The following is a 25,974-nucleotide window of genomic DNA, read 5'->3' on the forward strand; positions in this document are numbered from 1 at the left end:
ATATCATTACCCTTACTCCCATGAACCTGTCTTTCAGCACAATCCAAGAAAGTAAGAAGACAAATGCTTTGTTACAACAGAATAGGGCAGAGACATCTGTGGCTGTCAGTTTCTTTAAAGCCAGTAAATACAGGTAATTAGTCAAAGTCCATAGGATAGAAAAGGGAGCAGTCCTTTTAAGAAAGAGCTTCAACGTCAACCCGTCTTCACCAAAAATCCGACTGCATTCCCTAGGAGAGAAAAGAGGTTAATATTCAAATAGAATTTGCCTTCATGTTTCCTTGAGTAAGGAATCACAAAATATTTTAGAGTTCAAACATTCATGACAGAACCTCCCTGGGCCAGGGGGAGATACATGTATATATGCATGCACACACACACATGCAGAAGATCAATTCTTTATCTTGGAAACTTGTTGCACCCCATTCTCCATCTTGCAAGTCACAGATAATATACAGACTTACATGGTAAAAAGAGCATTAGGTCCCTGTGGTACAGAACCAACGGTGTCCATTCCTAGATATGCTCTTGAAATCAAAGGTGCAGTCACTTAACATCCACCATAGCATTTTTCTATGCCATATCAAAGAAGGGCAGAGAATTATGGAAACTGGTAGTTTCTTAGCTTTTTTGTTTTTGTTTTGTTTTGCTTTTTGCACTGGGAGAACAAGAGGAAGCTTTTCTTCTTTTATACTCAAAGAATAGTACAAAGAGGAAATTTAAACAGAATCTTCATTCTGCAGGTCATTTAATGAACCTTTATGTTGTGGATAAAAGACAATTGATGTCCAAAGCATCATCACTGTCAGTATACCACACAAAGAGAAGAGGTTTTATAATCCCAGGAGACAGTAACTTTTCTTTATGTTATGTAGGGGGGGGGGGAGTTTGTGGGTGTGTTTGTACCAGTGGAGCTGAAATAATTTTTCTTGGTAGAGAGACAATGATAAATCCTAAACATTCCATATCTTTTAGATATAGATCATCTTAGAAATAGACAAATGAGGAAACACAAATTGTCCAATTTCTGGGAGTCAAATAGAATTTTAGATGTTACAATATATATTTTGGGTTGATTAAATGAATTTTTTTTTTATTTAATTTACTTAAATGGTGTATTTGCCTGATTTCTGGCTGAATTCACAACTGAACTGAAGTTTGGCTATGTTTAGTAGTCAGTTCGTTCAAAATGGTAAAACTGGTATGTATATAAATACAAATTTTGTAAACAGAGTCAAATTATAACTAAGAAAATTTTGCTGTGTTTAAAACATTGAGTAAGTTATATTTCCTGATTGATACTCTTAGTAATAATATTATTTCTCATATGGCCTTTATTATTATTTATTCTAGCAATTATTTCTGAAGGAACATATATATAAACTGACTTACCTCAAAGGGAGATGGTAAGGAGTGATTAAATAATTCATGTACAGTATTTTCAGATATAAAGATGTCCATTAACATAAAAGGAAATCCATTTGAAAGCCAATATTACATTGAAATAGGAAGTTTCATTGTAAAAAATTTCTCATCATCCCTCTATCTCCTCTCTCTCTTAGCATGACACTGCTCCCCCAAACCCGATATTCCTGGTAGCTCAAAACAGAGAAACATGTTTGGAGTTCCAATGAACTACTGGGGAAGATTAAATTTGGATTTAGAAATTTGTCAGAGACTTCATTTTCCTCGGAAGGTCAACAGACAGGAAGCATATTCTTAGAACCAAAGTGGTTTCCAATGATAAATTTTGACTTGAGAAGAAGAAACCTTCAATGCAGAAATCAATCAAATTCAAAGGAAAAAGAAAGGCTTAACCTTCTGAACAGAAATACACATACATACATACATACACATACAGAAGCATACACATATACACAAAGGAAAAATTGGTAACTACTATAGAATTTAATAACCTCAGGCAAGAATTTGAATCAGAGCTCACAAACAGAAGGGCTCTGATAATGCTTTAGGAACACTTCTTATTTGTTACTCTATACTTAAAAAGTTAATTGTATGGTTTGAACACTGCACAGTCTAAGTTTCTTTCTAATGGTTACAGGGTCACCTAGAGTCACACAAAAATCACTTAAGATTCATAAGTTTGCTTTTATTTTTCAAAATTCCTCTCTTGCTCCCAATACAGGAAAATGTTCATAGCCAAGCTGATATTCCATTTATCTTGCCAAAAGAAGTAGTATGCAGCAAGTCTTTTGTTTGAATAATCATTTGTGTGAAACTGTTCCCCTTTCAGAGTTTTAATGTAGGAAAAGAAGAATTTTTATCTAAAAGTATAGCTCTCATCATGTAAGTCAAATAGGAGAAGATAGTGGAAGGAGCTTAGACTATTTCTTGATTGATGTAGTGTTGTTCAGCAACCTTCTTTTTTCTTTAGATCCTTTCTCTTGATAAGTGCAATTTCAGGTCTGAAAAAAAGCTATTGGTTTGTATGTCATATGTAGGTTACTTAGATTTAAATAGCACTTTAAGCTCTCTGAGTCTTAGATCCTAAAATGATTTCATAAATTGAATTAATTTTTTTAAATAGAAATTCAAACAAGACAGACCCTTCTCTGGAAAGTAGCATCAGACTGGCTAGCTGAGATGCATATATACATAGAGAAACAAGATTGGAATATGAAGAAGGTAGGTATGCATCAAACAGTTGCCTCACAAAACCAGGTAATCTGCCTTTGCCAACCCCTAATAGTTTGAAAATTTGTGGAAATTGTTTCCTTAAAATTGTCCATATGAAGGGATTGCTTTTTTTCCTACCATACTGTCAAAATATTCTGCTGCAACTGAATTGTGCAGATATGAAATGTAGAAGTGACACTGGTTTGAATACCTCTATTTTTAAACCATTCTTTTTATGAGGCTTAAAGCAAGGGAGCATGTTTAACCCTTTCCCTCTCTTTTGTAACCTCAAGTTGTAACCTCCATGGCTAGAAAGATGTCACCCAAGTGTTAAAATTAATCTAAGTAAGGGCAGTTAAGTGGCACAGTGGATAGAGTGATAGGCCTGGAGTGAGGAAGACTCATCTTTTTCAGTTCAAATCTGACCTCACACACTTATTGTGTGACCTGGGCAAATCACTTAACCCTGTTTGCCTCAATTTCCTTATCTGTAAAGTAAGGTAGATAAGAAAATAACAAAGCATTTCTGTATCTTTGCCAAGAAAACCCTAAATGTAGTTACAAAGAGTCAGATATGTCTAAACAAAAAACAAAAAAAATCTAAATGATCTTTAGGTAAACCTTAATTTTATGCTCTTGCCTCAGTCTGTGCTTTATGATGACATTCTAAAGATATCCTGAAAAAATGTTCAGGAATTTCTATTTTTGAGTAATTAACTAGGGCTTCTAGAATCAAGACAAATATTGTCTCTTTCATAGAAAAAGAAACTGGGAGAAAACAGGGTAAGACTGTGAAGTCTCTCCAGAAGATCATTCATTATGCCCACAGTGCCATGTCTTCTAAAATACCAATCTGTCTTCCAAACATCTCTGTTGGTGTTCTAATCATGAAAATTTGCAACCTAAAAGTTGTGGAAAGAATGCTAGACTTCAAGATTAATGCTCTAATAATACCTCTGATATTTACTAGTTCTATAACTATGATCAAGTCATTTAACCTTTCTCAGCTTCAAATCAACACTTGTGACATGGAATTGATGATAATGATAATGATAACATTCAGTTCACAGCTTTGTCATCAGAAATATATATATATATATATAAAACATATGAATCAAGTATTTTAATGGATTTGAAGTGTTTTGCTAAGTACTATTTAAATGTCTGCCATTATTCTTGATGCTTTTCTCTCTTTCACTCCCACATGTCCATTCAGTTATAATGTCTTTCTGATTCTACTTGCCCAAGTATGTGTCATCCTAACTTTACTACTGATATAAAGTTATGATTAAACTATTGATGAAGGTCACCCAAATTACCTCAGCGGTTTTGCATATAAATACAGACAGTCTTCAGACTGTCAGGCTTTTACCCAAAGAGCTCTTAATGTAATTAAAGCTCATGGAGGTTGTTTTCTACTAGTAAATATTTTAAAACTTATCATTTCCAATGTATGAGACATCTGAAAAAGAATGTTAGAAGATCTTGTCTTATGATCTTTAGAAAATACATTTACATGATTTCATTGATACTGACAATTTCTAGTTGAAGAAAATCTGTCAAAGCAATTTACTAATTTTCTTAGATTCAGATTGATATTTGCAAAATGGAGATCTATAGTGCCTAACTTGTAGAATATTGTAAGATTCTATAAGTAAATCATGTTCAAAAACTATATTAGACATTTACTTCCTATGAAAAAGTTGGTAAAACTTTTTTGAGTCCATTTTCATTAAGCGAAATATGAAAGGATTGGAATTTATGAACTCCGAGGTCCCATCTCAACTTAAATTTGATTTTTTTTGATGCATCGTCTATTATCTAGTCATGTTTCATATTATATCTTTTTTATTTTTAAATATTACATTAATACAGTTTTAATAATAATTTTTGATATTTTATTATCAATGTTCTCTGCCTCCTCCCAATCCATATTATATATATATATATATATATTTAAAATAATAAGCAAATAAATAAAAATCTGAGTTTCCTGCTCATACATATTGAGCTATTTCCCTTCCTTGGCTTCATTTTCCTCAGTGACATCAAGTGATGGGACTAGATAACATTGACCATATTCCTAAAACCTTTGACTCTATCACCCCTATCATCTCATCCCAAGAAGCCCCAAGAAATGCAATTTGAGTGTTTCCTTCATTTGGAATACACACCAAACCAATCTAGCAGGGTTCATCTATATCACATTTTTAAGCAGCTCACAAGCAGGAATTGAGCTAGAGAAAATCAAATTAGGGCTGAAGGAAGGAAGGTGGCTTTTAATAACAATTGAGCTTGAGATTCTTGCTATTAATCTAAAGAGAGAAGGGGATGCTAATACAAGCAAAGTAATACATAAGTATTCAAATACAATTAAAAAATATTTACCTTCCATCTTGGAATCAATACAGTGGAGTGGTAAGGTCTAGGCAGTAGAGGTTAGGTGACTTGCAAAAGGTTATTAAACTAGGAATTTTCTGAGGTCAAATTTGAACCCAAGATCTCCTGTCTTCAGACCTGGCTCTCTATCCAATGAACCACCCTAGCTGCTCTCTATAATAATTCTTAGAGGGAAACATAGACAACTCCTTAACTAAAATGTTGTTTATCTTCTAATTCATTCTCCTTTTCTTTAGCTGCAGAAACTGAAATTAAGAGTGGTAATATTACATGTTCAGGGTCACATTTGTAAGGGTCAGATCTAAGATTGGAAATAGAAATTTCAGATTTCAAATCCAATATAATTTCCATATGATGATAATGCCTCAATATTGCTTCAATGGTAACAATATTTTTAAAATAAAAAGACCTTATTTTTGTCCTGAAAAAGAAATAAAGATATCCTAACCCTTTGGTATGAAATGTTATAATGTTTTCCCTTCTTGTTCACTGATATTTATAAGTTTTGTTCATTTATTTTCAGAAATGTCCTATTCCTTATGAACCCATTTGAGTTGTTTCTTTGCTTTGGGATTTTTTGGGGGTGAGAGACATTGGAGTAGTTTGCCATTTCCTTTTCCAATTAATTTTACAGATGAGGAAAATGAGACAGAGTTAAAGGACTAGAAAATGAGTCTTTCTAACCTTGGACTGGCATTTGAGTCACTAGACCACCTAGCTGCTTATGACATATGTTTGTGCACATACATATATATTCAGATATATGACAGTGTGTCTATATATATGTGTGTGTGTATGTATATACATACATACATACATACATATATGTAGGTGTTTTATTTGTATCTCTTGTGTTTAAAATGATGCCTGGTGCATAATAGGGACTATTTTTTCTTAATTTATTATTTATCTATTTTAAATGTTCTTTCTTTTTAATGTTGGATTCCAAATCCTCTCCCTATTTCCCACCCCTTCCTATCTATCCACAGAGAAGATGATCAATATGATATCAATTATACATTTGAAATCATATTAAAGATATTTCCATATGTTATATTTTTTAAAAAGCAAGAAAAATAAAGTGAGAAATTTATACTTCAGTTTGCACTCAGAATTTATCAGTTCTTTCTGTGAGCAATTTTTCTTCAAGTCTTTTGGAATTGTCTTTGATCACTGTATTGATCAGAGTAGCCAAAGCTTTCAGTTAATCATCACTACAACATTGCTATTATTGTGCACAATATTTTCCTGGTTGTTCTCACTCTACTTTACCTCAGTTAATATGAGTCTTGCCAAATCTTTCTGAAATCACTCTACCTTGTCATTTATAATGGGACAATACTCCATCACAATCATTTGCCACAACTTGTTCAGTCATTCCCTAATTGATGAGCATCTCCTTGATTTCAAATTCTTTGCTACCACAAAAAGAAAGGCTCTAAATATTTTTGTACATGTAAATTTTTTCCTTTTTCTTTGCTCTCTTTAGGATATGGACCTAGCAGTGGTATTGGTGAAAGGGTATGCATAGTTTTGTAGCCTTTTGGACATATTCCAAATTATTTTCCAGAATGATTGGACCAATTCACAATTCCATCAATATTTTATTAGTATACACATTTTCCCTCATTCTCTCCATCATTTGTTCTTTCTGATATGTGTGAAGTAGTACTTCAGAGTTATTTGAACTTTTCTTTCTCTAATAAATAATGATATAAAGCATTTATATGACTTTAGTTAATTTTCATTTCTTCTTCTGAAATTACATGCTCATATCTTTTGACCATTTATCACCTGGGGAATGGCTCTTATTTTTATAAATTTGACTCAGTTCTATAATCAATATATATTTGAGAAATAAGATTTTTATCAAAGAAACTTGCTGTAAGCATTTTTATGTATTACTTCATTGTCTATCAAACTTTTTAGAAAATGTACTTTTCCTAATTATCTCTTTTCATTTGATTTATTTTTTCTTTTTCTGAGATCATGATTCTTACCCCTCCCTTTTTTATTTCAGCTGAAGCATATAAGATTCTGTTCTAGCCCTTTATTTTAAATCCATTTGTCTTTCTATTTCAAGGGTTTCTTAAAAATGACACTTTATTGAATTCTTCTATCTACTTCTATCTTATGTGTAAGCTCATCTCATTAACATTCAGTTATGATTAACTGTGTGTGTATTTCTTTCCATCTTCTTATCTTTTGTTTCTCTCCCACCCTGTACCTGTCCCTTTTCAGAAGTCTATTTTGCTTCTAATCACTGCCTCCCTTAAACCATCCTCCTTTTTTTCTCTTCCCTCCCTTTTTTATCAAATCTCTTCCCCTCCTATTTCCCTATTGGGAAAGTTACATTTCTATACACAACTCTGTGGGGTGTATGCATGTGTGTGTGTGTGTGTGTGTGTGTGTGTGTGTGTGTGTGTGTAGATATAGCTTTTTTCTTCTTTGAACCAGTTTCAATGAGAGTGAGGTTCAAGCATTGCCTGCCATCCCCAAATTTCCCTTCCTCTGTAAAAGCTCTTTCTTCTGTGTCATTTTTATGTGAGAAAATTTTCCCAATTCTTCTCCCCCCTATTCCAGTGTATCTCTCTTTCTCACCATTTTGTTGGTGGTGGGTTTTTTAGATCATTCCAACATAATTGACTCACACATCTTGTGCCCTCTGTCTATGTAAATTTCTTCTAGCTACCCTAATAGTGGAAAAAGTTCTTAGGAGTACATGTAATCATCTCTTCATATATTCATTTTATTGAGTCCCTTATGGTTTTTCTTTTATGTTTATCTTTTATGCTTCTCCTGAGTCTTCTAGTTGAATGTGATATTTTCTATTTCGCTCTGGTTTTTTCATCAGAAATATGTGAAAGTCCTCTATTTTATTAAATATTCAGTTTTTTCCCCTGAAGGATTACAATTAGTTTTGCTGGGTAGGTGATTCTTGGTTATAATCTCAGTTATGGTTGGTTAAAACCTCTTTGCTTTCTAAATATCACATTCTAAGCTTTCTGATGCTTTAATGTGGAAGCTGCTAAATCGTGTGTGTTCCTGACTGTACCTCCATGATATTTGAATTGCTTTTTCTGGCTACTTGGAATATTTTATTTTTGACCTGGGAACTCCAGAATATGGCTATCATATTCTCTGGAGTTTTCATTTCAAAATCTCTTTCAGGAGGTGATGAGTAGATTACTTCAATTTTTATTTTACCATCTCAGTCTAAGATAATGGGGAAATTGTCCTGGATAATGTCTTGCAATATGATGTTTAAGCTATTTCTTTGATTGTAGATTTCAGATAATACAATGATTCTTAAATTATCTCTTTGACCTATTTTCTAAGTCAGTTGTTTTCCTGATATTTCCCATTTTCTTCTATTCTTTTATTCTTTTGATTTAATTTTATTATTTATGGATATCTAGTAAAGTTATTACTTTCCACCTGGTCAATTCTAATTTTTAGAAATTATTTTCTTCAGTGAGATTTTATTTCATCTTTCTCATATGGTCAATTCTGCTTTTTGAGAAGTTATTTTCTGCAGTGAATTTTTGTGCCTCTCTTATCAAGTTATTAATTCTCTTTTCATAATTTTCTTGTGTCACTCATTTATTTCCTCAATTTATCTTTAATATTCATCTCTTTCTAGGAATTATTGTCATACTTGAGTATAATTAGTATTTTTTCTTTGAGGCTATTTTTTGGTAGCTGTTTTTACATTTTTTCATCTAAATTTATCTCTTGGTCTTCCCTAGAATCATAATAGATTTTTATGGTCACATTTTTTTGTTGTTATTTTTTTCTCATCTTGCCAGTCTATTTCTTAACTTTCAATTTTAATCTATTTCTTAGCCTTCTCCTGCTAACTTCTTAAGTTTTCTTAGGACAGAAAAATATCTCATCCCAAGTTTTTGTTGACTCTGCCATTTCAAAATTTAATTTAAGGCATTATTTTAAAGTTATTTAGAGGGGAATGTTGACAGAGTTTGGTTGGATGGCTACCTCTAAATTGTTCTCTTAGCTCCCCCTTTGCATAAAAAGTAAATGTTTATTGACTGACTGACTTCTATCTTTTACAGATTGGGATCTGATTCCTAAACAATTAGTGACCCTTAGCTTGGTCACCTCTGATTGTTGTTATTTTTAAGCTTCGAAAAACCTTGCCTTTCAAAAACAAAGGAATTGGTTTTTGTTCCATGACACAAGTGTGTAAGACTGAATTATCAAGAGCATTCCCAAATGTATAACCTATAGGTATAACATATAATTTTGGTATATTGTTGAAAATGTTGTCATGCTACTTAAGAAAAAAGAGGATTCAGAAAATGAAGTGCTAGCATAAATTCTGTCTCTGATTAATCAGACTCTAACTCTAGTGCTCAAGTTCTTATTCTTTCAAAGAGCAAAGTAATTGAAGGAAGGATTCAGCTCCTCTTCTTGGTAGGTGACATTTATGAGAATACAGGGAGCAAGCATCAAAGCTTTTGGAATATTCTAGCTACATTTATCTTACAGGTGAAGAGGAACCCCAGGAAAATATACCCTTCATAGCAAGTGCTTTGTGGCTGACAGGAGTCCTTTGATTTGATTATAAGCACACTGAAACCTCATTCCAACAGAACTCACAGGTGGAAGTGTTTAATTACATCATTGGCTTAGGAAAGTTCTGAATTAGTCAGACACAAGAAATGTAGAGGAAGGGAAGTCCATTGTCAAGGTAGAATTTCCTTCAAGAGCAAACAATCCAACCCATTTGTTGTAAGTGGATAATTTCAAACAAAACTGACTTCTTTTGCTTTATGGCACCCATAAACATTTTTTGGGTAAACTTCCTGTATATCAGACTGTAGGGAATTTAAAGTAGGAATAAATACATAAATGTACACATGCACACATATGTATATAATTAAATTATTTGTATAGGTTTGCACAAAATATGAACATGTCTAATCTAACTATAAGGTGTTTATAAATCTTCTTATAATTATATTAATCACAGTCATAAAAATATATGTATCAAGGCTATATTTATTTTATGGAAATTGAATAGAAAATTATCTTTAGCAGCTAATTGTAATTTTAATTACAAATATTTTAAAAGTTTTGTATTTATTCCTTTTTATTATAATTTGCATTTTATTATTACTGAACTTTTATGAGCACATATTCCAAATTAATCCCAACCATGGAATATGATCAACTGTTAATAGATACGTGTGCAAAATATTTTTGTTGGTTCTTTGTTTTTTATAAGTTTTAATAATTAGACTTTTTTTTAGCATGAACACAAGGACAAAGAAGAAAGTTAAATTCCTAGCCACTCTATGAAAAAATACTAAACTGGTGATAAGGAAGCACAAAATAGCCTCCTTGTTGAGATACTAGATTCTGACCACTTCTTTAGGTCAGGTTCCCTAAGTGGAGCTCTGTAGAAGTCACATAGATTCAATTAGTTGCTAGAATTTACTGAGATGAGTTTTAGAAAAGCTTAGCTAATTATAACATCTCTCGGGATCATCGTATTATAGGGCTAGTCCAGACAGTATGCTACTAAGGAAACAGACAAAGTTTTTTCTCTTCTCTCTTTTCCTTATCCTTCTCCCTTTCCTTCTTCGTCTCTCTAGCTCTCTGTCTCTCATATAGAAACACCCAACTCTACATTTAGCCTGCAGAGAATTTCATATTGTAGTGTTCATATGGGCAAATCTTCCAATATATTTAAAACAAGATAGTGATAGCTTTTATCTGTTTATAAACCTGACCACACTGTGGTCAGGAGCTGCAGGTGAATTCTGTTCATAGTTCTCACTAACCAAGTTCTTATCCGCCTCTACCAATGCAATTCCAGATACATTGTACTGCTTCTAGTCTTTGAGAGTTGCCTGGGACACAGAGAGGCATAACTTGCTTGTCTTAAATGACTTGTCCAGAGTCTCCCAGCCAGTTTGTATCAAAGGCAGGACTCAAACTTTGTCTTCCTGACTTGAAGCCTGCCTTGCTATTCAATATAGCATGGTGCTTCTTTGGCAACTTAATTCAGATGATAAATTATTTAATGATACTCCATTAAAATAAAACTTACCTGAATTTTTTAATTGGAGATTGCTTTTCTTGAGCAGTAGCCAGATGCCCAGAATAATAGACTGGGAAAAACATAATGTTCCAGTTTGTTGAAAACCAAGTCATGAAAAATGGACAATAGAAGTTCTTATATGTGATCTTTACAATCTGTGTGGTTCCAACCCAAGAGGATGATACAGACAAAATGATCAAGAATCCCCAGATGGCCTTGAGAAAGAGAGATGCACATGACTGGCAGCGAGTCTTGGCTCTGCTTTCTGGACTACTGCTGTCTGGGTGGGTCTGTGTCCCCTCCTCTCCTGAAAAGGGAGATGAAACACATACATTGTCACCTAATTTAAAAAAAAACCATGATATTAAGAGGTTCCATTTTCTCTTCAATTTACCAGAAAACACAGTTTTTTATGTATAAGTGGGTACTTATTTGCTGGATCTGAAAACCAAAGGAATATGCATTAAAAAGATAGTATTGCTTCCAGTCAAGATGGCTGCTTAACAAGCCGCAAAGGGGGGGAGGAAAAGAAAATGATCTGTTTCCAATGAACAATGTATGAAAATGACCAAATAAAATAATGTTTTAAAAACTAAAATATATTATATATATATATTATATATATATTATATATATATAGTATTGGATTCTGTGTTATGTTTCTCTAGCAGGGATGATGAGCAAAGCTCTGGTGACATTTTTGTGTCATGAATTTTTTTGTGGTAAAGGAAAAAAGGACTGTTCCATACTGGTGTTTATATTATATATTGAATAGACATATCAAGGTAGCCAGATGGCTTAGTAGATTGAAAGCCAAGCCTAGAGATGAAAGATTCTAGGTTCAAATCTGGCCTCAGACACTTCCTAGCTGTGTGACCCTGGGCAACTCACTGAACTCCCATTGCCTAGCCTTTACCACTCTTCTGCCTTGGAGCCAATATGCAGTATTGATTCTAAGATAAAAGGTAAGTTTTAAAAAAGAAATACATGTAACATATATTGAATAGTCTCTATAAGGCTGCTTAGAAGAAATAGCATAACTATTTTTGCAAGACAAACTGGATTTTTTCCACTAACTACAAATGGTTTTATACAGCCTATGAATATTTGAAATTTAAATCAATAAAATTTGACTTTTATATAGATACGGCTGATGAAGGGGTAATGAGTTAATTAAATAAACAAGAAGGTTTTGAGGGGAAAATTGTATTTTAGAATTAAAAGATGAGAAATGATATTAATATGAGGAAAATAATTTATTTAACATTTGAAAAAATATTCATTCAATAGCTACAAAATTTCTATATTTCAATGAATTTATATTGTCATTGACATATTTCCTCAATCATAACTCTTTCTTGTTTTCTCATCTTGTGTTATTTTCTTTGCTCCCCTCCCCCACAAGATATTCCACAGATGACCTACCTGATATTTTGAAAATCTCCTCTAGATCTTCAAAAAAAATTTCATGAGTACTTGTGTAGCAATCAGAGCATCCACTTGTTATCCTTCACTGTGTTATCCTTACATGAACAACCTACCTTATTTTCTGGTCCCACATTTCCTTGATGATGTCCTTTTTTCCACTTATTACATATGTGTTATTATTGGAAACATGTTGCATCCTAGTTACAACCACCATACTCTCCTTTTCCCTTTGGGTAACATGAAATTTTAATTCTTCAGAGCACTGTGCTATTTCAAGATATGTATCCTTAAAACATTATTAGGAGATTTGTGTTTTTAAAAATTGATAGATAGATAGATAGATAGATAGATAGATAGATAGATAGATAGATAGATAGAGATGACAAAAAGCCTGAGACCCCCATAGAGCAAAGCTCTGGGAAACACAGACCCTCAGTAAAACCAAAGCCACAGATCAGCTAAAGTTAGACATGTAGCTCATTCCTCACCTGAGATCTAAAACCCCCTCCTTTCCACTCCTCCCACTGTAACTGAATGTTCTTACAAAACTACTGATGTATACATTCTCTGGGAATCAGGGTTAGATGGTTACATATTGGCATATTGATTTATTAGCCTATAAAATACTCTGCCTAGATTTGATGAGGTAAACCAAATCCATTGTACCACCTTGTAAATCATTAGTTGGTCATTACCTTTCATTGTGTATATGAAAGCTTACCTAAGCTCTTAGCTTGCTTTCTTCTTATAAAAGTAGATATAATTTTCAATAAAGTATCTTTGGTTGCTATCAGCACCTCTAGCCCTCCTGACCCTGCACAGGTATTTTGCCTCATCCTTCCTACCACACCTCATTCTTCTTAACCCTCTGGGAGAGAGAGAGAGACAGACAGAGAGAGAGAAAGAAAGAGAGAGAGAGAGAGAGAGAGAGAGAGAGAGAGAGAGAGAGAGAGAGAGAGAGAGAGAGAGACAGAGACAGAGAGACAGAGAGACAGAGAGACAGAGAGACAGAGAGAGACAGAGAGAGACAGAGACAGAGAGACAGAGACAGAGAGAGACAGAGAGAGACAGAGACAGAGAGAGACAGAGACAGAGAGAGACAGAGACAGAGAGACATAGAGACAGAGAGAGAGACAGAGAGAGAGACAGAGACAGAGACAGAGACAGAGACAGAGAGAGACAGAGAGAGACAGACAGAGAGACAGAGACAGAGACAGAGACAGACAGAGACAGACAGAGAGACAGAGAAAGAGACAGACAGACAGAGAGACAGAGAGAGACAGAGAGACAGAGAGAGACAGAGAGACAGACACAGAGACACAGAGACAGAGACACAGAGATACAGAGTCACAGAGAGACAGAGAGAGAGACAGACACAGAGAGACAGAGAGAGAGACAGACACAGAGAGACAGAGAGACAGAGACAGAGACAGAGACAGAAACACAGACAGAGAGACAGAGACAGAGACAGAGACAGAGACAGAGACAGAGACAGAGACAGAGACAGAGAGAGATGTTTCCACCTGGGAGCATCTTAGCATTACTGAAAACATCAGGTTATTTCACAAATGTAAAGGACTGAGCCCAAGGTCAGGAAGACATGAGCTCATATATGTCCTTAGACACTAACTATATGATCGTGGACAAGTAATTTAATCTCTGTATGACTCAGTTTCCTCATCTATAAAACTAGAATAAAAGTAGCACCTACATACCAGGGTTGTTGTGAGGACCAAATGAGATAATATTCCTAAAGCACTGTCTGTCCCATATTGTCTGTATGTGTCTGTCCCATATTGTCTACCTAGCTGCCTCTGAAATCATTTAAGGTCCTCTTGAAACTGACTCCACCTTACCTTTACAACCATAAATACCTCTATCTACACCCTACTGGACTACAAGATGTCCCAGGCTCACCCTCTGCTCAACAGTTTTTGTAAATTTATACCTGCTAAATATCAGGTCTAGAATGGACTCCTATATCTCTACCTGTTGAAATTCTTCTCTTTCAAAGCTCATCTCAGGTGTCACCTCATGTTAAAAGTACCCTTCTCTCCTTCAAACTCTTATGTGACTGATTGGCTTATCTAATACACTCAATTATTTCCAAATGTAATTTTCCAAATTACATGATCCGCTAGTGTGTATCATTTCCACTGTAAGCTCCTTGAGGAGAGGGACTATATTGTTTTCTCAATTTTTATCGCCATAACCTACTAAAGAACTTGCTGAACAAAAATAACCATCTGACCTACTATGCCCATCTGAGCAGAGTTTTAACTGATATTCATGACTGTGACCCTGAGTCACTCACTGTCAGTTCTTGAAGTACCCTTGGAGTCATCAGAAAGCTAAACTGTTTATAGTATAACATGTTCACTGAATTCTCTTATATTCAAGCATTGAACTTAAAGTCAGAAGACAAGTTCAAGTCTCAGCTCTATTACCTACTAGCCACATGACCAGAAGCAACTCATTTAACTTTTTTGAGATTCAATTTCCTCATCTGTAAAATATGGATAATAATTCTTACATTACCTAGACTACAAAGTTACCAAAGTTTTTATAAGTTACAAATAAATATTATTATTATTGAATTTTTTAAAAATGATTTATATGTATAAACTGTCAACCTGGAAAGAGTTGCTGAATGGATGAACTACTCCTTCCTTATGATGACTCCTTACTCTTACCCAAGTTCTTACTTAGCCCACTTCTTTGGGTATTACTATTCCTTGGCCAATTGCTCTACTAAGCTCAAAGCCAAAATCAGAACAACTTTTTAAAAAAATAAATGGAATGAGTTTTCCTGAGGCTACTAACCTCTAAGAAAAGCATAGATTTTTTTACAAATCTTCTTTTATCATTTAATTCTGTTTACTGATGACTCAGTAGTCATGACCTTGAATTTCATGGTTTAATTTCCTCTTCTTCTGAGAAGTGTATAAGGGTTATTAATCAATTATAAAAAAAACTCACAAAAATTTCTCTCACATGGCTCAGGCCCACAGGTAGTGTCAGTCCTTTCCCTACCTCTCCAACAATCCATATGAACTAAAGAATATCTGTTCTTTGTTTCTCTATATGTATCTAACCAAAAACCATTTACTGACTCTTTCCTTCTAATAATGTAAATAAATTACAAAAAGGTTACTATCAAATAATAATTTATATCAATATATACTCATAAATTTTAAGGTATTAGGAAATATATGAACTATAAATAAGCTTTTAAATGGAGAAGCTTTGAAGTAAATGTCTGTTTCCACATATAGAAAACAAATGAAGGAAGGAAGGAAGGAAGGAAGGAAGGAAGGAAGGAAGGAAGGAAGGAAGGAAGGAAGGAAGGAAGGAAGGAAGGAAGGAAGGAAGGAAGGAAGGAAGGAAGGAAGGAAGGAAGGAAGGAAGGAAGGAAGGAAGGAAGGAAGGAAAAGAAAAAAAAGAGAGAGGTAAAAGAAGGAGGGGAGAGATGGAGGAGAGAAAGCAATAAAATATCATAAATAACACACACATGCAAATGTGTGTCACATATGAACAATGTATAGTTGTAGTCAATAAAAAGCTCTTGGTCCAACTATGCAGGAGAACAATTTGGAAATTTGCCCAAAAGACTATTAAAATATTAAAGGACTATAAAAAACTATTTTTAAAAAAGGACCTGGAAATACCATTGCTCGGCCTGTAGCTCAAAGAGTTCAAAGAAAAGGCAAAAGGGCCAATATCTATAAAAATATTTAAAGAATCTCTTTTGGGATTCTTTACTGTCAATTGAAGGTGTGCCTATCAATTAGGGAATGGGTAAACAAGGTAAAGTATATGATTGTGATGGAATACTATTGTGCTATAAAAATTATTAACATGATATTTGCAGGAAAAAATTATAAAGATTTACATGAATTGGTGCAAGGTGAAATGAGCAGAATCAGGAGAACATTGTATATAGTAATGGTAATATTGTACAACAATCAACTGTGAATGACTTAGTTATTCTAAGCAATACAATGATCCAAGACATTTCCAGAGGAAACTTAAGATTTAAAAATGCTATCCACCTCCTGATAAAGTTAATGTAGTCTGAATACAGCTCAAAGCATACTTATTTTTACTTGGTGTGTTTTGGTCTGTTTTCTTTGTAATAGCTAATATGGAAATATATTTTGCATGATTTCACATGTATAATATATATTAATTTGTTTACTTTTTTAGAAAGGGAAATGGGAGGGAAGGATGGTGAGAATTCAGAACTCAAATTTTAAAAGAAATAAATGTCTAAAATTATTTTTAGGGGGCACTAAGGTAACTCACTGGATTGAGAGCCAGGCCTAGAGATGGGGAGTCCTGGGTTCAAATTTAGCCTCAGATGTTTCCTAGCTATGTGACCCTGGGCAAGTTACTTTACTCCCATTGCCTACCCTTTACCACACTTCTGCCTTGGAGCCAATATTCAATATTGATTCTACAACAGAAGATAAGAGTTTAATTTTTTTTCTTTTTTACTTGTAATGAAGAAAAAATAAAATAAGAAAAAACAAATTGTGGTATGTGATTGTGATGGAACATTATTGTGGTGACAGAAATGACAAGCAAGAGAGTTTCAGAAAAATCTGGGAAGACTTATATGAAGTGATGTAAAGTGAAGTGAGCAGAACCAGAAAAACACTGTACACAGTACAGTATTAACAATATTGTAACAATGATCAACCTTGAAAGACTTTCCTACTCTGATTAGTGCAATGATTCAGGATAATTTTAAAGGTCTCACACATGAAAAATTTTATCTACCTCTACAGAGAGAACTGATGAACTCTGAGTTCAAACTGATGTGCAATTATTTTCATTTTCTTTCTTACTCTTTATTTTTCAATTCACCTAATACGGAAATGTGTTTTACATGATTTCCCAAATATAATCAACATCATCTTACTTGCATTCCCAATGGATGCATCGGGACTGGAAAAAAGGAGAGAATTTGAAACTCGATTTTAAAAAAATAATGTTAAAAATAAATAAACAATTTATTTTTGAAAAGTGTATAATTCTGATTCTGCTGAACTTGTTTCATATCCCTGATATAGGGCTTTCCATATTCCTTTGTATAGTTTACATTGTTACATCTGTAATTCTTATGGTTCTTAGGTACCTTTGGTTCATGGGACTCAAGTACTGCTTTTCTTAAAGCCTTTAGAATGACGGAATGTTTCTTAATTATCCAGTAAAAAAATAAAATATCTTAGTTGCCTATGAAATGATAATCTGTTTTTGCCATCAAACCAGTGGCCTCCATTAGTCACTCCTGTGCATGCTTGAAATAGCCTTTCTAAAAAGCTGCAAAATCTCCAACATTCCCCCTTGCTGAATCCATGATATGGACCAGAGATGTAATTAATGTAAGGAATAACATGAAATATTTTTCAAAATATTAAAATATGAAGCCTATGGTCTATACACATAGTTCAAAAGTCCTAAAGACTTCTATCTATGCTCTTCTTTCTCAGTCACTGCTCTCTCTCAGATCTATGGAATCATAAACAATGTACCATAATCATATAATTTACTGAACCTAGAAAAAACAGTAACCAAGTACTTACTTACGGAACTAATTGTCTCCAGTCTTCTCTTAAACTTGTACATCCTTGAATTCCTAGATTTGGGGGACTGGTGGGAGAAAATGCTCAAACCACTCACACACATAGCTCATGGAGCGAAAGGGGTACATCCAGGACTCCATCATAGTCCAGGATCATAGATTATAATAGGGAAACATTGGGGAAAGGCAGTGAGAACAATAAGTGAGCGTCTTCCCTTCCAACTAACCAATCAAGAAACCTTTAATTTTAAGGTATTTTTTTCTCCTTTTAGCAAACCTAAATTGGTCTCTTTGCAAGTTTCACAAGAAGAGTTTAAGCTATTTTTCAGAATCTTTCTTAAAGTACAGATAAACTACATCTAGTCTGGCATAATTTATTCTTGATAGAATCATGTTTGTTCTTTGTAATCAGTATTTCTCTTTGTAATGTAATCAACAGTTTCTTTTTCTTTGAAGCCTAATGTGAGTTTATTCTACAGCTGGCAGCTACCCTGGGGTAGGCACCATGTAAAAATACAGCTTTCATTTATCACCTTTCCATACACCCTCAAGCAAATCTCCCATCCATTTTTCAATCCCTTTTCTTCCTTCAATAGAACTCTACAGTTTCCTTATGTTAGCTTCCCTTGCCAGTCTGAACTCATTCTGAATTTTATCACTCTCTTTTCACTATTTTTACAAGACGGTGCCTTGGTCATATTCATATTCTGCTACCTGGCCTTGATCCTTTCTTTTGTACATTTCACTTCTAAAATCTAAGTAGGATGTGGATATAATAGATCAAGTCTAATATTTCTGTTACCAGGGATTTTGAGGCTCACAGATTTCTTTAATTCTGAGATGCAGTTGGTCATGTCATTTGAGTGTACAAACTAAACTCAGGATTAATGTGATGATTCTCTAGGAGCAGGGAGCCACCAGTATGACTAAGGTGAGTCAAACCCAGGTTAGAAACAGAGCAAATCAAAGCTCCTATGTCAATTGGTAGCAGCATTGCACCCATGAATAGCCCCTGCCCTTTCAAAATGGACAAAATGGGGAGTCCTAGTATTAAACATAAATTCATAAATTAATGAGAAAGAGAAAGAAAGAAAAAGAGAGAGAGGAGAGAGAGCAAGAGAAGAGCGAGAGGAGAGAGAGAGAGGGAGAGAGAGAGAGAGAGAGAGAGAGAGAGAGAGAGAGAGAGAGAGAGAGAGAGATAGAGAGAGAGGGAGAGAGAGGGAGAGAGAGAGAACATATGAATTGGTGAGTTCCTGGGTTATCCACACTAGACTGTCTTCAATGGAATTATTCTTTTTGTGTCTTCAGAATTTCATTCTTAAGAATCCCCCATCTCACATAGAGTGATTTAAGCTGATGTAGCAAAGAAAGTGAGATGATGGTAACAATGGATGAAAGGAAATACTGTGTACATGTCTATTAAAACCAATTTATGAAGACTAACTAATTCTATAAAACATAGAAAGTAAAATAAAGAAATACACTTAGAAACAATTGCTAGTCACACCCAGCCAGTAGGGAATAGAAATAGTTTAGTTGGCCATCAGGCATAATTTTAGGAACTGGTCTCCCTTGCTGCTTTGAGGGAGATGGGAAACTGTGGGGAAGAACATATTAATGCTTCCATTCCTAACTTAATAGGTCTGGTGCTTCCTCCATTTCCATTCCTTTGCACCCCTATTCCTTGCCTGTGCCTTCCCTTTTCCTCCACAGGGTCCTCAACCAGTGCTCTATACACCTGGATGGTGGAGGGGATCCATTTGGCTTCTTTGTCACCTGAATTATTTAAATTATTTTTTAAAAAGTTGAAGGGGAATTCAGGCCAGAGGTTTTATAAGAATTCTACCTGGCTACAGGGAATACTTATCTGACCTTCTGTGACTAGTTGTATTGTTAACTTTGAAAGTAGAAGTGAGCATTGCATGATTACAGAGAACACTGGAGATGTGCTTTTTTTTTTTCATTTAAGAAGTTGTAATGTTTTAATTTCTTGTGAAGAAAAAAATGTTTTTAATTTAATTTTGTGGTCAAATACTTCATTGCAATTTAACTCTCCAAACTGAATCACTGGGCTAGCCTAAGTTAAGCTGGTTCCAAGATAATGTCTTTTCCTAAATTTGGCACAACATGCTAGAGGCTCTCCTCATTTTATCTAGACATCACAAGGGTAAAAACAAATCACTTTTTCTGTCCAACTGCTTTCCTTCACTGTCTTCTCTTCCTATCATACATTTCTTTGCTTACTCCTATTCTTCCTCAAAGTTCCTTGCTGATTATATGTGGTCATCTGTTCATTCCCAGAGTGCATATCTCCAGTGCTCTCTGTGTGATGCTCATTATTTTATTTTTCAGAAGCTTTTGTATTCCATCTCTCACTTCCAGTAGAATATAGGCATCAATAAGATGGGTTTTTGCTTTTATTAGAAGCTTGAGGTGAATATAGCTCCCTAAAAGCAATTCAGTCTTTTTTACCTCATTCTTTTGGATACCAGATCCAACTCAGTGTTTATTTGTAATGTCAGTTCCACAGATAAAATACTGATGAACAAACTTCATAGTATGTTCATACAAATATTTGTTTTAGTCTGAGAAAAAATATTTTATATGTAGTTGATCTTTCTTAAGCGAATTGCTGGGCCAAATTATTTTTTGAGTAGTTAGATATTTTAGATATTGTATACAGATCCTTGACATTATCACATTTTGCCCAAGGTTTTTCTCTTTTTTTCTTGTTATTTTACCATACCCTCTAAGCTTAACTGGGACTACATTTTGGGGGTTCACATTTGATTATTTTATTATCTTTGATGGAGAAAAAATTCATTATAATAATTTTTACAAATATCTTCTTGTTGTGCTCTTTCAATTTTCATCTTTAAATGGTCATAGGGGTACCTGTTTTTTTAATATCTTGCCAAACATTCCTTTCTATTTGTGATATTGTGATTTGTGATTTGTGATATTGACCACAAACCTATAACATCCTTCTATATAAGATTTTGCATTTTAAGAATTCTAACCTGGTGTTGGCTTTAGTTCTTACCACTTTCTGCTTTTACAACTAATTCAGATGTTTGCTGATGAAGCTACTTTCTGAACTTGTTTGGACCTTTTGCTCTGTCAACTGAATTACATTTATTAATCATTTTCATATAATTATTAGAGTCAGTGCTAAATTTTCCTGTTGTCCATTTTCCTATTTCTGACTATAATTTATTAAACAGTTTAGATATAAACTAACTTATTTTATGGTATTAGTTGGTACTCCCCAAAGTTAAATAGTGATAAATGTATTTTCATTTCTTCTTGTTTAAAAAATCATTTAAAAACATTTAGATTGGACTTCTGGTCAAGATGGCGGCTTAGAGAAAGTTAAAGTTCAGATCTCTGGAAACCCTTCCTTACCGATCTCAAACTATATGCTCCTAGGGCACCGAAATTCAAAATGAACAACAGCATAGACCCCAGGAATCCTCCTCCTGGACCTGGACCAAAAGTTATGGCCACCCAAAAGCCAGAGCCCAAGATCACTCAGACCTAAGGGGTAAGCAGAAGGAAGGTCCCAGGACCCATCCCCCACAACCCAGAGCACCGAGTCCAAGGCAGCAGAGGGAACCTCAGAGCCTCAGGGCGGGTTTCTGAAGACCACTTCCTGAAAACAACGTGACTCAGACGAGGGGGCACCCAACACAGACAGCAGGGAAACAAAGAGAGATGGGGGAGTTGGAGCTTGTAACCCCCTGGCTGGATCTTTCCATCCGAGTCTGAAGGTCCCTGCCTCAGGGCATACTCAGTTCAACCCAGGGAAAGCTAATCCTTTCAGGAGCCCTCTGAGCTCCTGGAAGCTGCAGCCCCTCCCCCCTCAGAGTGCTGGCTCTTCTGGCCGGCTAAGGTACAGAAACAAACACCCCGCAGAAAGGACCAAGCCAGGCGCAGAGCATGGAAGTAAGGCAACGGAGAAGCATCGGGAGGGAACTGAGGAGGGCAGTAACACAGAAACACCAGCAATTCCTGGCTTCCCTGGGAAGACAGAACAACAACTGCATAAAATGGACAATCTGCCTGGGGCTAAAACCTCTGAACACCAGACAGAGATAAGAAAAGCTAGTCCTCCCCACTCAGATATAGATGGCAAACTCCACAGAAGCACAAAAGCCCCAAAATTCCAAGAAAAACAAGAAGAAGGGGGCAATTTTGGACACATTTTATGGAGCAAAAATACAAAATACAGAGGAGATAGAAGAGGAAACACAAGCAAATGCTCCAAAACCTTCCAAAGGAAATGAAAACTCTCCACAAACCCATGAAGAATTTGATTCGGAAAGGATCAAAAAGATGGAAGCCTTCTGGGAGGAAAAGTGGGAAATAATGCAAAAGAAATTCATGCATCTACAAAACCAGTTTGACCAAAGTAAAAAGGAAAACCAGGCTTTAAAGGTCAGAATTAGGCAACTCGAAGACAACAAGCAAGAACTAATAAAGCAAATCCAAAAGACCAAGAAATTAGAAGAGAACATAAAATATCTCACTGACAAGGAGACAGACTTGGAAAATAGAGGGAGAAGAGACAATTTAAGAATAATTAGACTACCAGAAAAGCCAGAAATAAACAGCAAACTCAACATCATAACACACGATATAATCAAAGAAAATTGCCCAGAGATCCTAGAACAAGAGGGCACTTTGGTCATTGAAAGAATTCACAGAACACCTTCTACACTAAATCCCCAAAAGACAACTCCCAGGAATATAATTGCCAAATTCCAAAGCTTTCAAGCAAAAGCAAAAATCTTACAAGAAGCCAGAAAAAGACAATTTAGATATAAAGGAATGCCAATCAGGGTAACAAAAGACCTTGCAAGTTCCACTCTGAATGATCGTAAGGCATGGAACATGATTTTCAGAAAGGCAAGAGAGCTGGGCCTTCAACCAAGAATCAGCTATCCAGCAAAACTGACTATATACTTCCAAGGGAAAGTATGGGCATTCAACAAAATAGAAGATTTCCAAGTTTTTCCAAAGAAAGACCAGAGCTTTGTAGAAAGTTCGATATCAAAAAACAAAGAGCAAGGAATACCTGAAAAAGTAAATATAAAGGAAAGGGAAAAGGAGAAAAATGTTATCTTTTTCTTTTACTCAAACTCTCTTCTATAAGGACTATATTTATATCAATCTATGTATACTAACATGTGGGGAAAATGTAATGTGTAAATAGGGGGAAAAGAAAGACCAAATAGAATAATCTTTCTCACACAAAGATTCACACGGGAAAGGGAGGGGAAGAAAACTCCAATAAGAAGGAGAGGAAGAGGAGGTTCCAGTCAAGATGGCGGCTTAGAGAAAGCTAAAGTTCAGATCTCCGGAAAACCCTTCCCGACCAATCTCAAACTATAAGCTCCTAAGGCGCCAAAATTCAAAACGATCAACAGCACAGACCCTGGGAACCCTCCTCCTGGACCTGGACCCGGATCAAAAGGTACGGCCCCCCTCAAAAGCCAGAACCCGAGATCACTCGGACCTAAGGGGTAGGAGCGCAGAGTCCAAGGCTCCCGGAAGCCGCAGCCCTGCCCGGCTCAGAGAGCAGGGTCCTCGGAACAACAACTCTCAGGGCCTTCTATCCAAGTCCCAGTGAAAGTCACTGCCCTCGGAGCTCCCTGCCACAGAGAGCAGGCTTGTCTGAAACAACAGCAACCCTCAGGGCAGGCAAGACAGCCTCACCGGCTGGATCCTGCTATCCAAGTCTCAGTGAAAGTCACTGCCCTCGGAGCTCTGGGAAGCCAAAGCCCATCCCCCCACAGGCCAACGAAACAGCCTCACGGCCAGCTATTCTGAAGGCAACTTCCAGAAAGCAACCTGACCCAGAGAGCCGGGGGAGAGTGTGGCCTCATGGTCCGACCCTTCCATTCCAGTTCCAGTGAGGCATATTCAGTTTAACCCAGGGAAAGCTCATAGAACCGACAATCTGCCCAGGACTAAAGCCTCTGAACACCAGACAGAGATAAGAAAAGCTAATCCTCCCCATTCAGAGATGGCAAACTCCACAGAAGCACAGAAGACCCAAAATACCAAGAAAAATAAGAAGAAAGGGGCGACTTTGGACACATTCTATGGAGCCAAAATACAAAATACAGAGCAGATAGAAGAAGATATACAAGAAAATGCTCCAAAATCTTCCAAAGGAAATGGAAACTCTCCACAAACCCATGAAGAATTTGAATCAGAAATGACCAAAAAGATGGACGCCTTCTGGGAGGAAAAGTGGGAAATAATGCAAAAGAAATTCACGCATCTACAAAACCAGTTTGACCAAACTGTAAAAGAAAACCAGGCTTTAAAGTAAGAACTAATAAAGCAAAACCAAAACACCAAGAAATTAGAAGAGAACATAAAATATCTCACCGACAAGGTGATAGATCTGGAAAAAAGAGGGAGAAGAGATAATTTAAGAATAATTGGACTCCCAGAAAAGCCAGAAATAAACACCAAACTCAATATGGTCATACAAGATATAATCAAAGAAAATTGCCCAGAGATTCTAGAACAAGGGGGCAATACAGCCACTGACAGAGCTCACAGAACACCTTCTACACTAAACCCCCAAAAGACAACTCCCAGGAATGTAATTGCCAAATTCCAAAGCTATCAAACAAAAGAAAAAATCCTACAGGAAGCCAGAAAAAGACAATTTAGATATAAAAGAATGCCAATCAGGGTCACACAAGACCTTGCAAGTGCTACTCTGAATGATCGTAAGGCATGGAACATGATCTTCAGAAAGGCAAGAGAGCTGGGTCTCCAACCAAGAATCAACTACCCAGCAAAACTGACTATATTCTTCCAAGGGAAAGTATGGGCATTCAACAAAATAGAAGATTTCCAACTTTTTGCAAAGAAAAGACCAGAGCTCTGTGGAAAGTTTGATACCAAAAATCAAAGAGCAAGGAATACCTGAAAAGGTAAATATTAAGGAAAGGGGAAAAATGTTATCTTCTTCTTTTATTCAAACTCTCTTCTATAAGGACTACATTTATATTAATCTATGTATACAAACATGTGGGGAAAATGTAATGTATAAATAGGGGGTAAAGAAAGACCAAATAGAATAATCTTTCTCACACAAAGATTCACATGGGAAGGGGAGGGGAAGAAAACTCCTATAAGAAGGAGAGGAAGAGAGGGTTTTATTTTTTTTTACTTAAACCTTAATCTCAGGGAAATCAACTCTGAGAGGGAAAAACATCCAGATCCATTGGGATCTTGAATTCTATCTTACCCAACAAGGGTAGGGAGAAGGGAAAACCAAGGGGGGGGGAGGGGGAGAGGGAGAACAAAAAGGGAGGGAAAGAGAGGGGGGAGGGGGGAGGGAACAAAAAGGGAGGGACTAAAAAGGGAAACATCAAGGGAGGGGACAAGGGGGACTGATTCAAAGTAAATCACTGGACTAAAAGGTAGAGCTGAAGAAGAAAAGGTTAGAATTAGGGAAGGCTATCAAAATGCCAGGGAGTCCACAAATGACAATCATAACTTTGAATTTGAATGGGATGAACTCACCCATAAAATGTAGACGAATAGCAGAATGGATTAGAATCCAAAACCCTACCATATGTTGTCTTCAAGAAACACACATGAGGCGGGTTGACACCCACAAGGTCAGAATTAAAGGATGGAGTAAGACCTTCTGGGCCTCAACTGATAGAAAGAAGGCAGGAGTGGTAATCATGATATCGGATAAAGCCAATGCAAAAATAGACCTAATCAAAAGGGATAGGGAAGGTAATTATATTTTGTTAAAAGGGACTCTAGACAATGAGGAAATATCACTAATCAACATGTATGCACCAAATAATATAGCACC

General features: G+C 35.6%; 1 protein-coding gene across 2 annotated transcripts in view; it reads right to left on the reverse strand.

Moving 5' to 3' along the window:
- The window catches only part of SLC35F4 (solute carrier family 35 member F4), a 312,021-nt gene that overhangs the window by 23,565 nt on the left and 262,482 nt on the right, over positions 1-25,974 (reverse strand). For both annotated transcript variants that reach the window (XM_001369008.4, XM_007472947.3), the window contains exons 3-4: positions 11,114-11,411; positions 11-230 (exon numbers count right to left, since the gene is read on the reverse strand). In XM_001369008.4, coding sequence (XP_001369045.1) covers positions 11-230; positions 11,114-11,411 — 518 coding nt within the window. The remainder of the gene's footprint in view (positions 1-10; positions 231-11,113; positions 11,412-25,974) is intronic.

Source organism: Monodelphis domestica, chromosome 1 (genome assembly GCF_027887165.1).
Source record: "Monodelphis domestica isolate mMonDom1 chromosome 1, mMonDom1.pri, whole genome shotgun sequence".
Taxonomy (NCBI): domain Eukaryota; kingdom Metazoa; phylum Chordata; class Mammalia; order Didelphimorphia; family Didelphidae; genus Monodelphis; species Monodelphis domestica.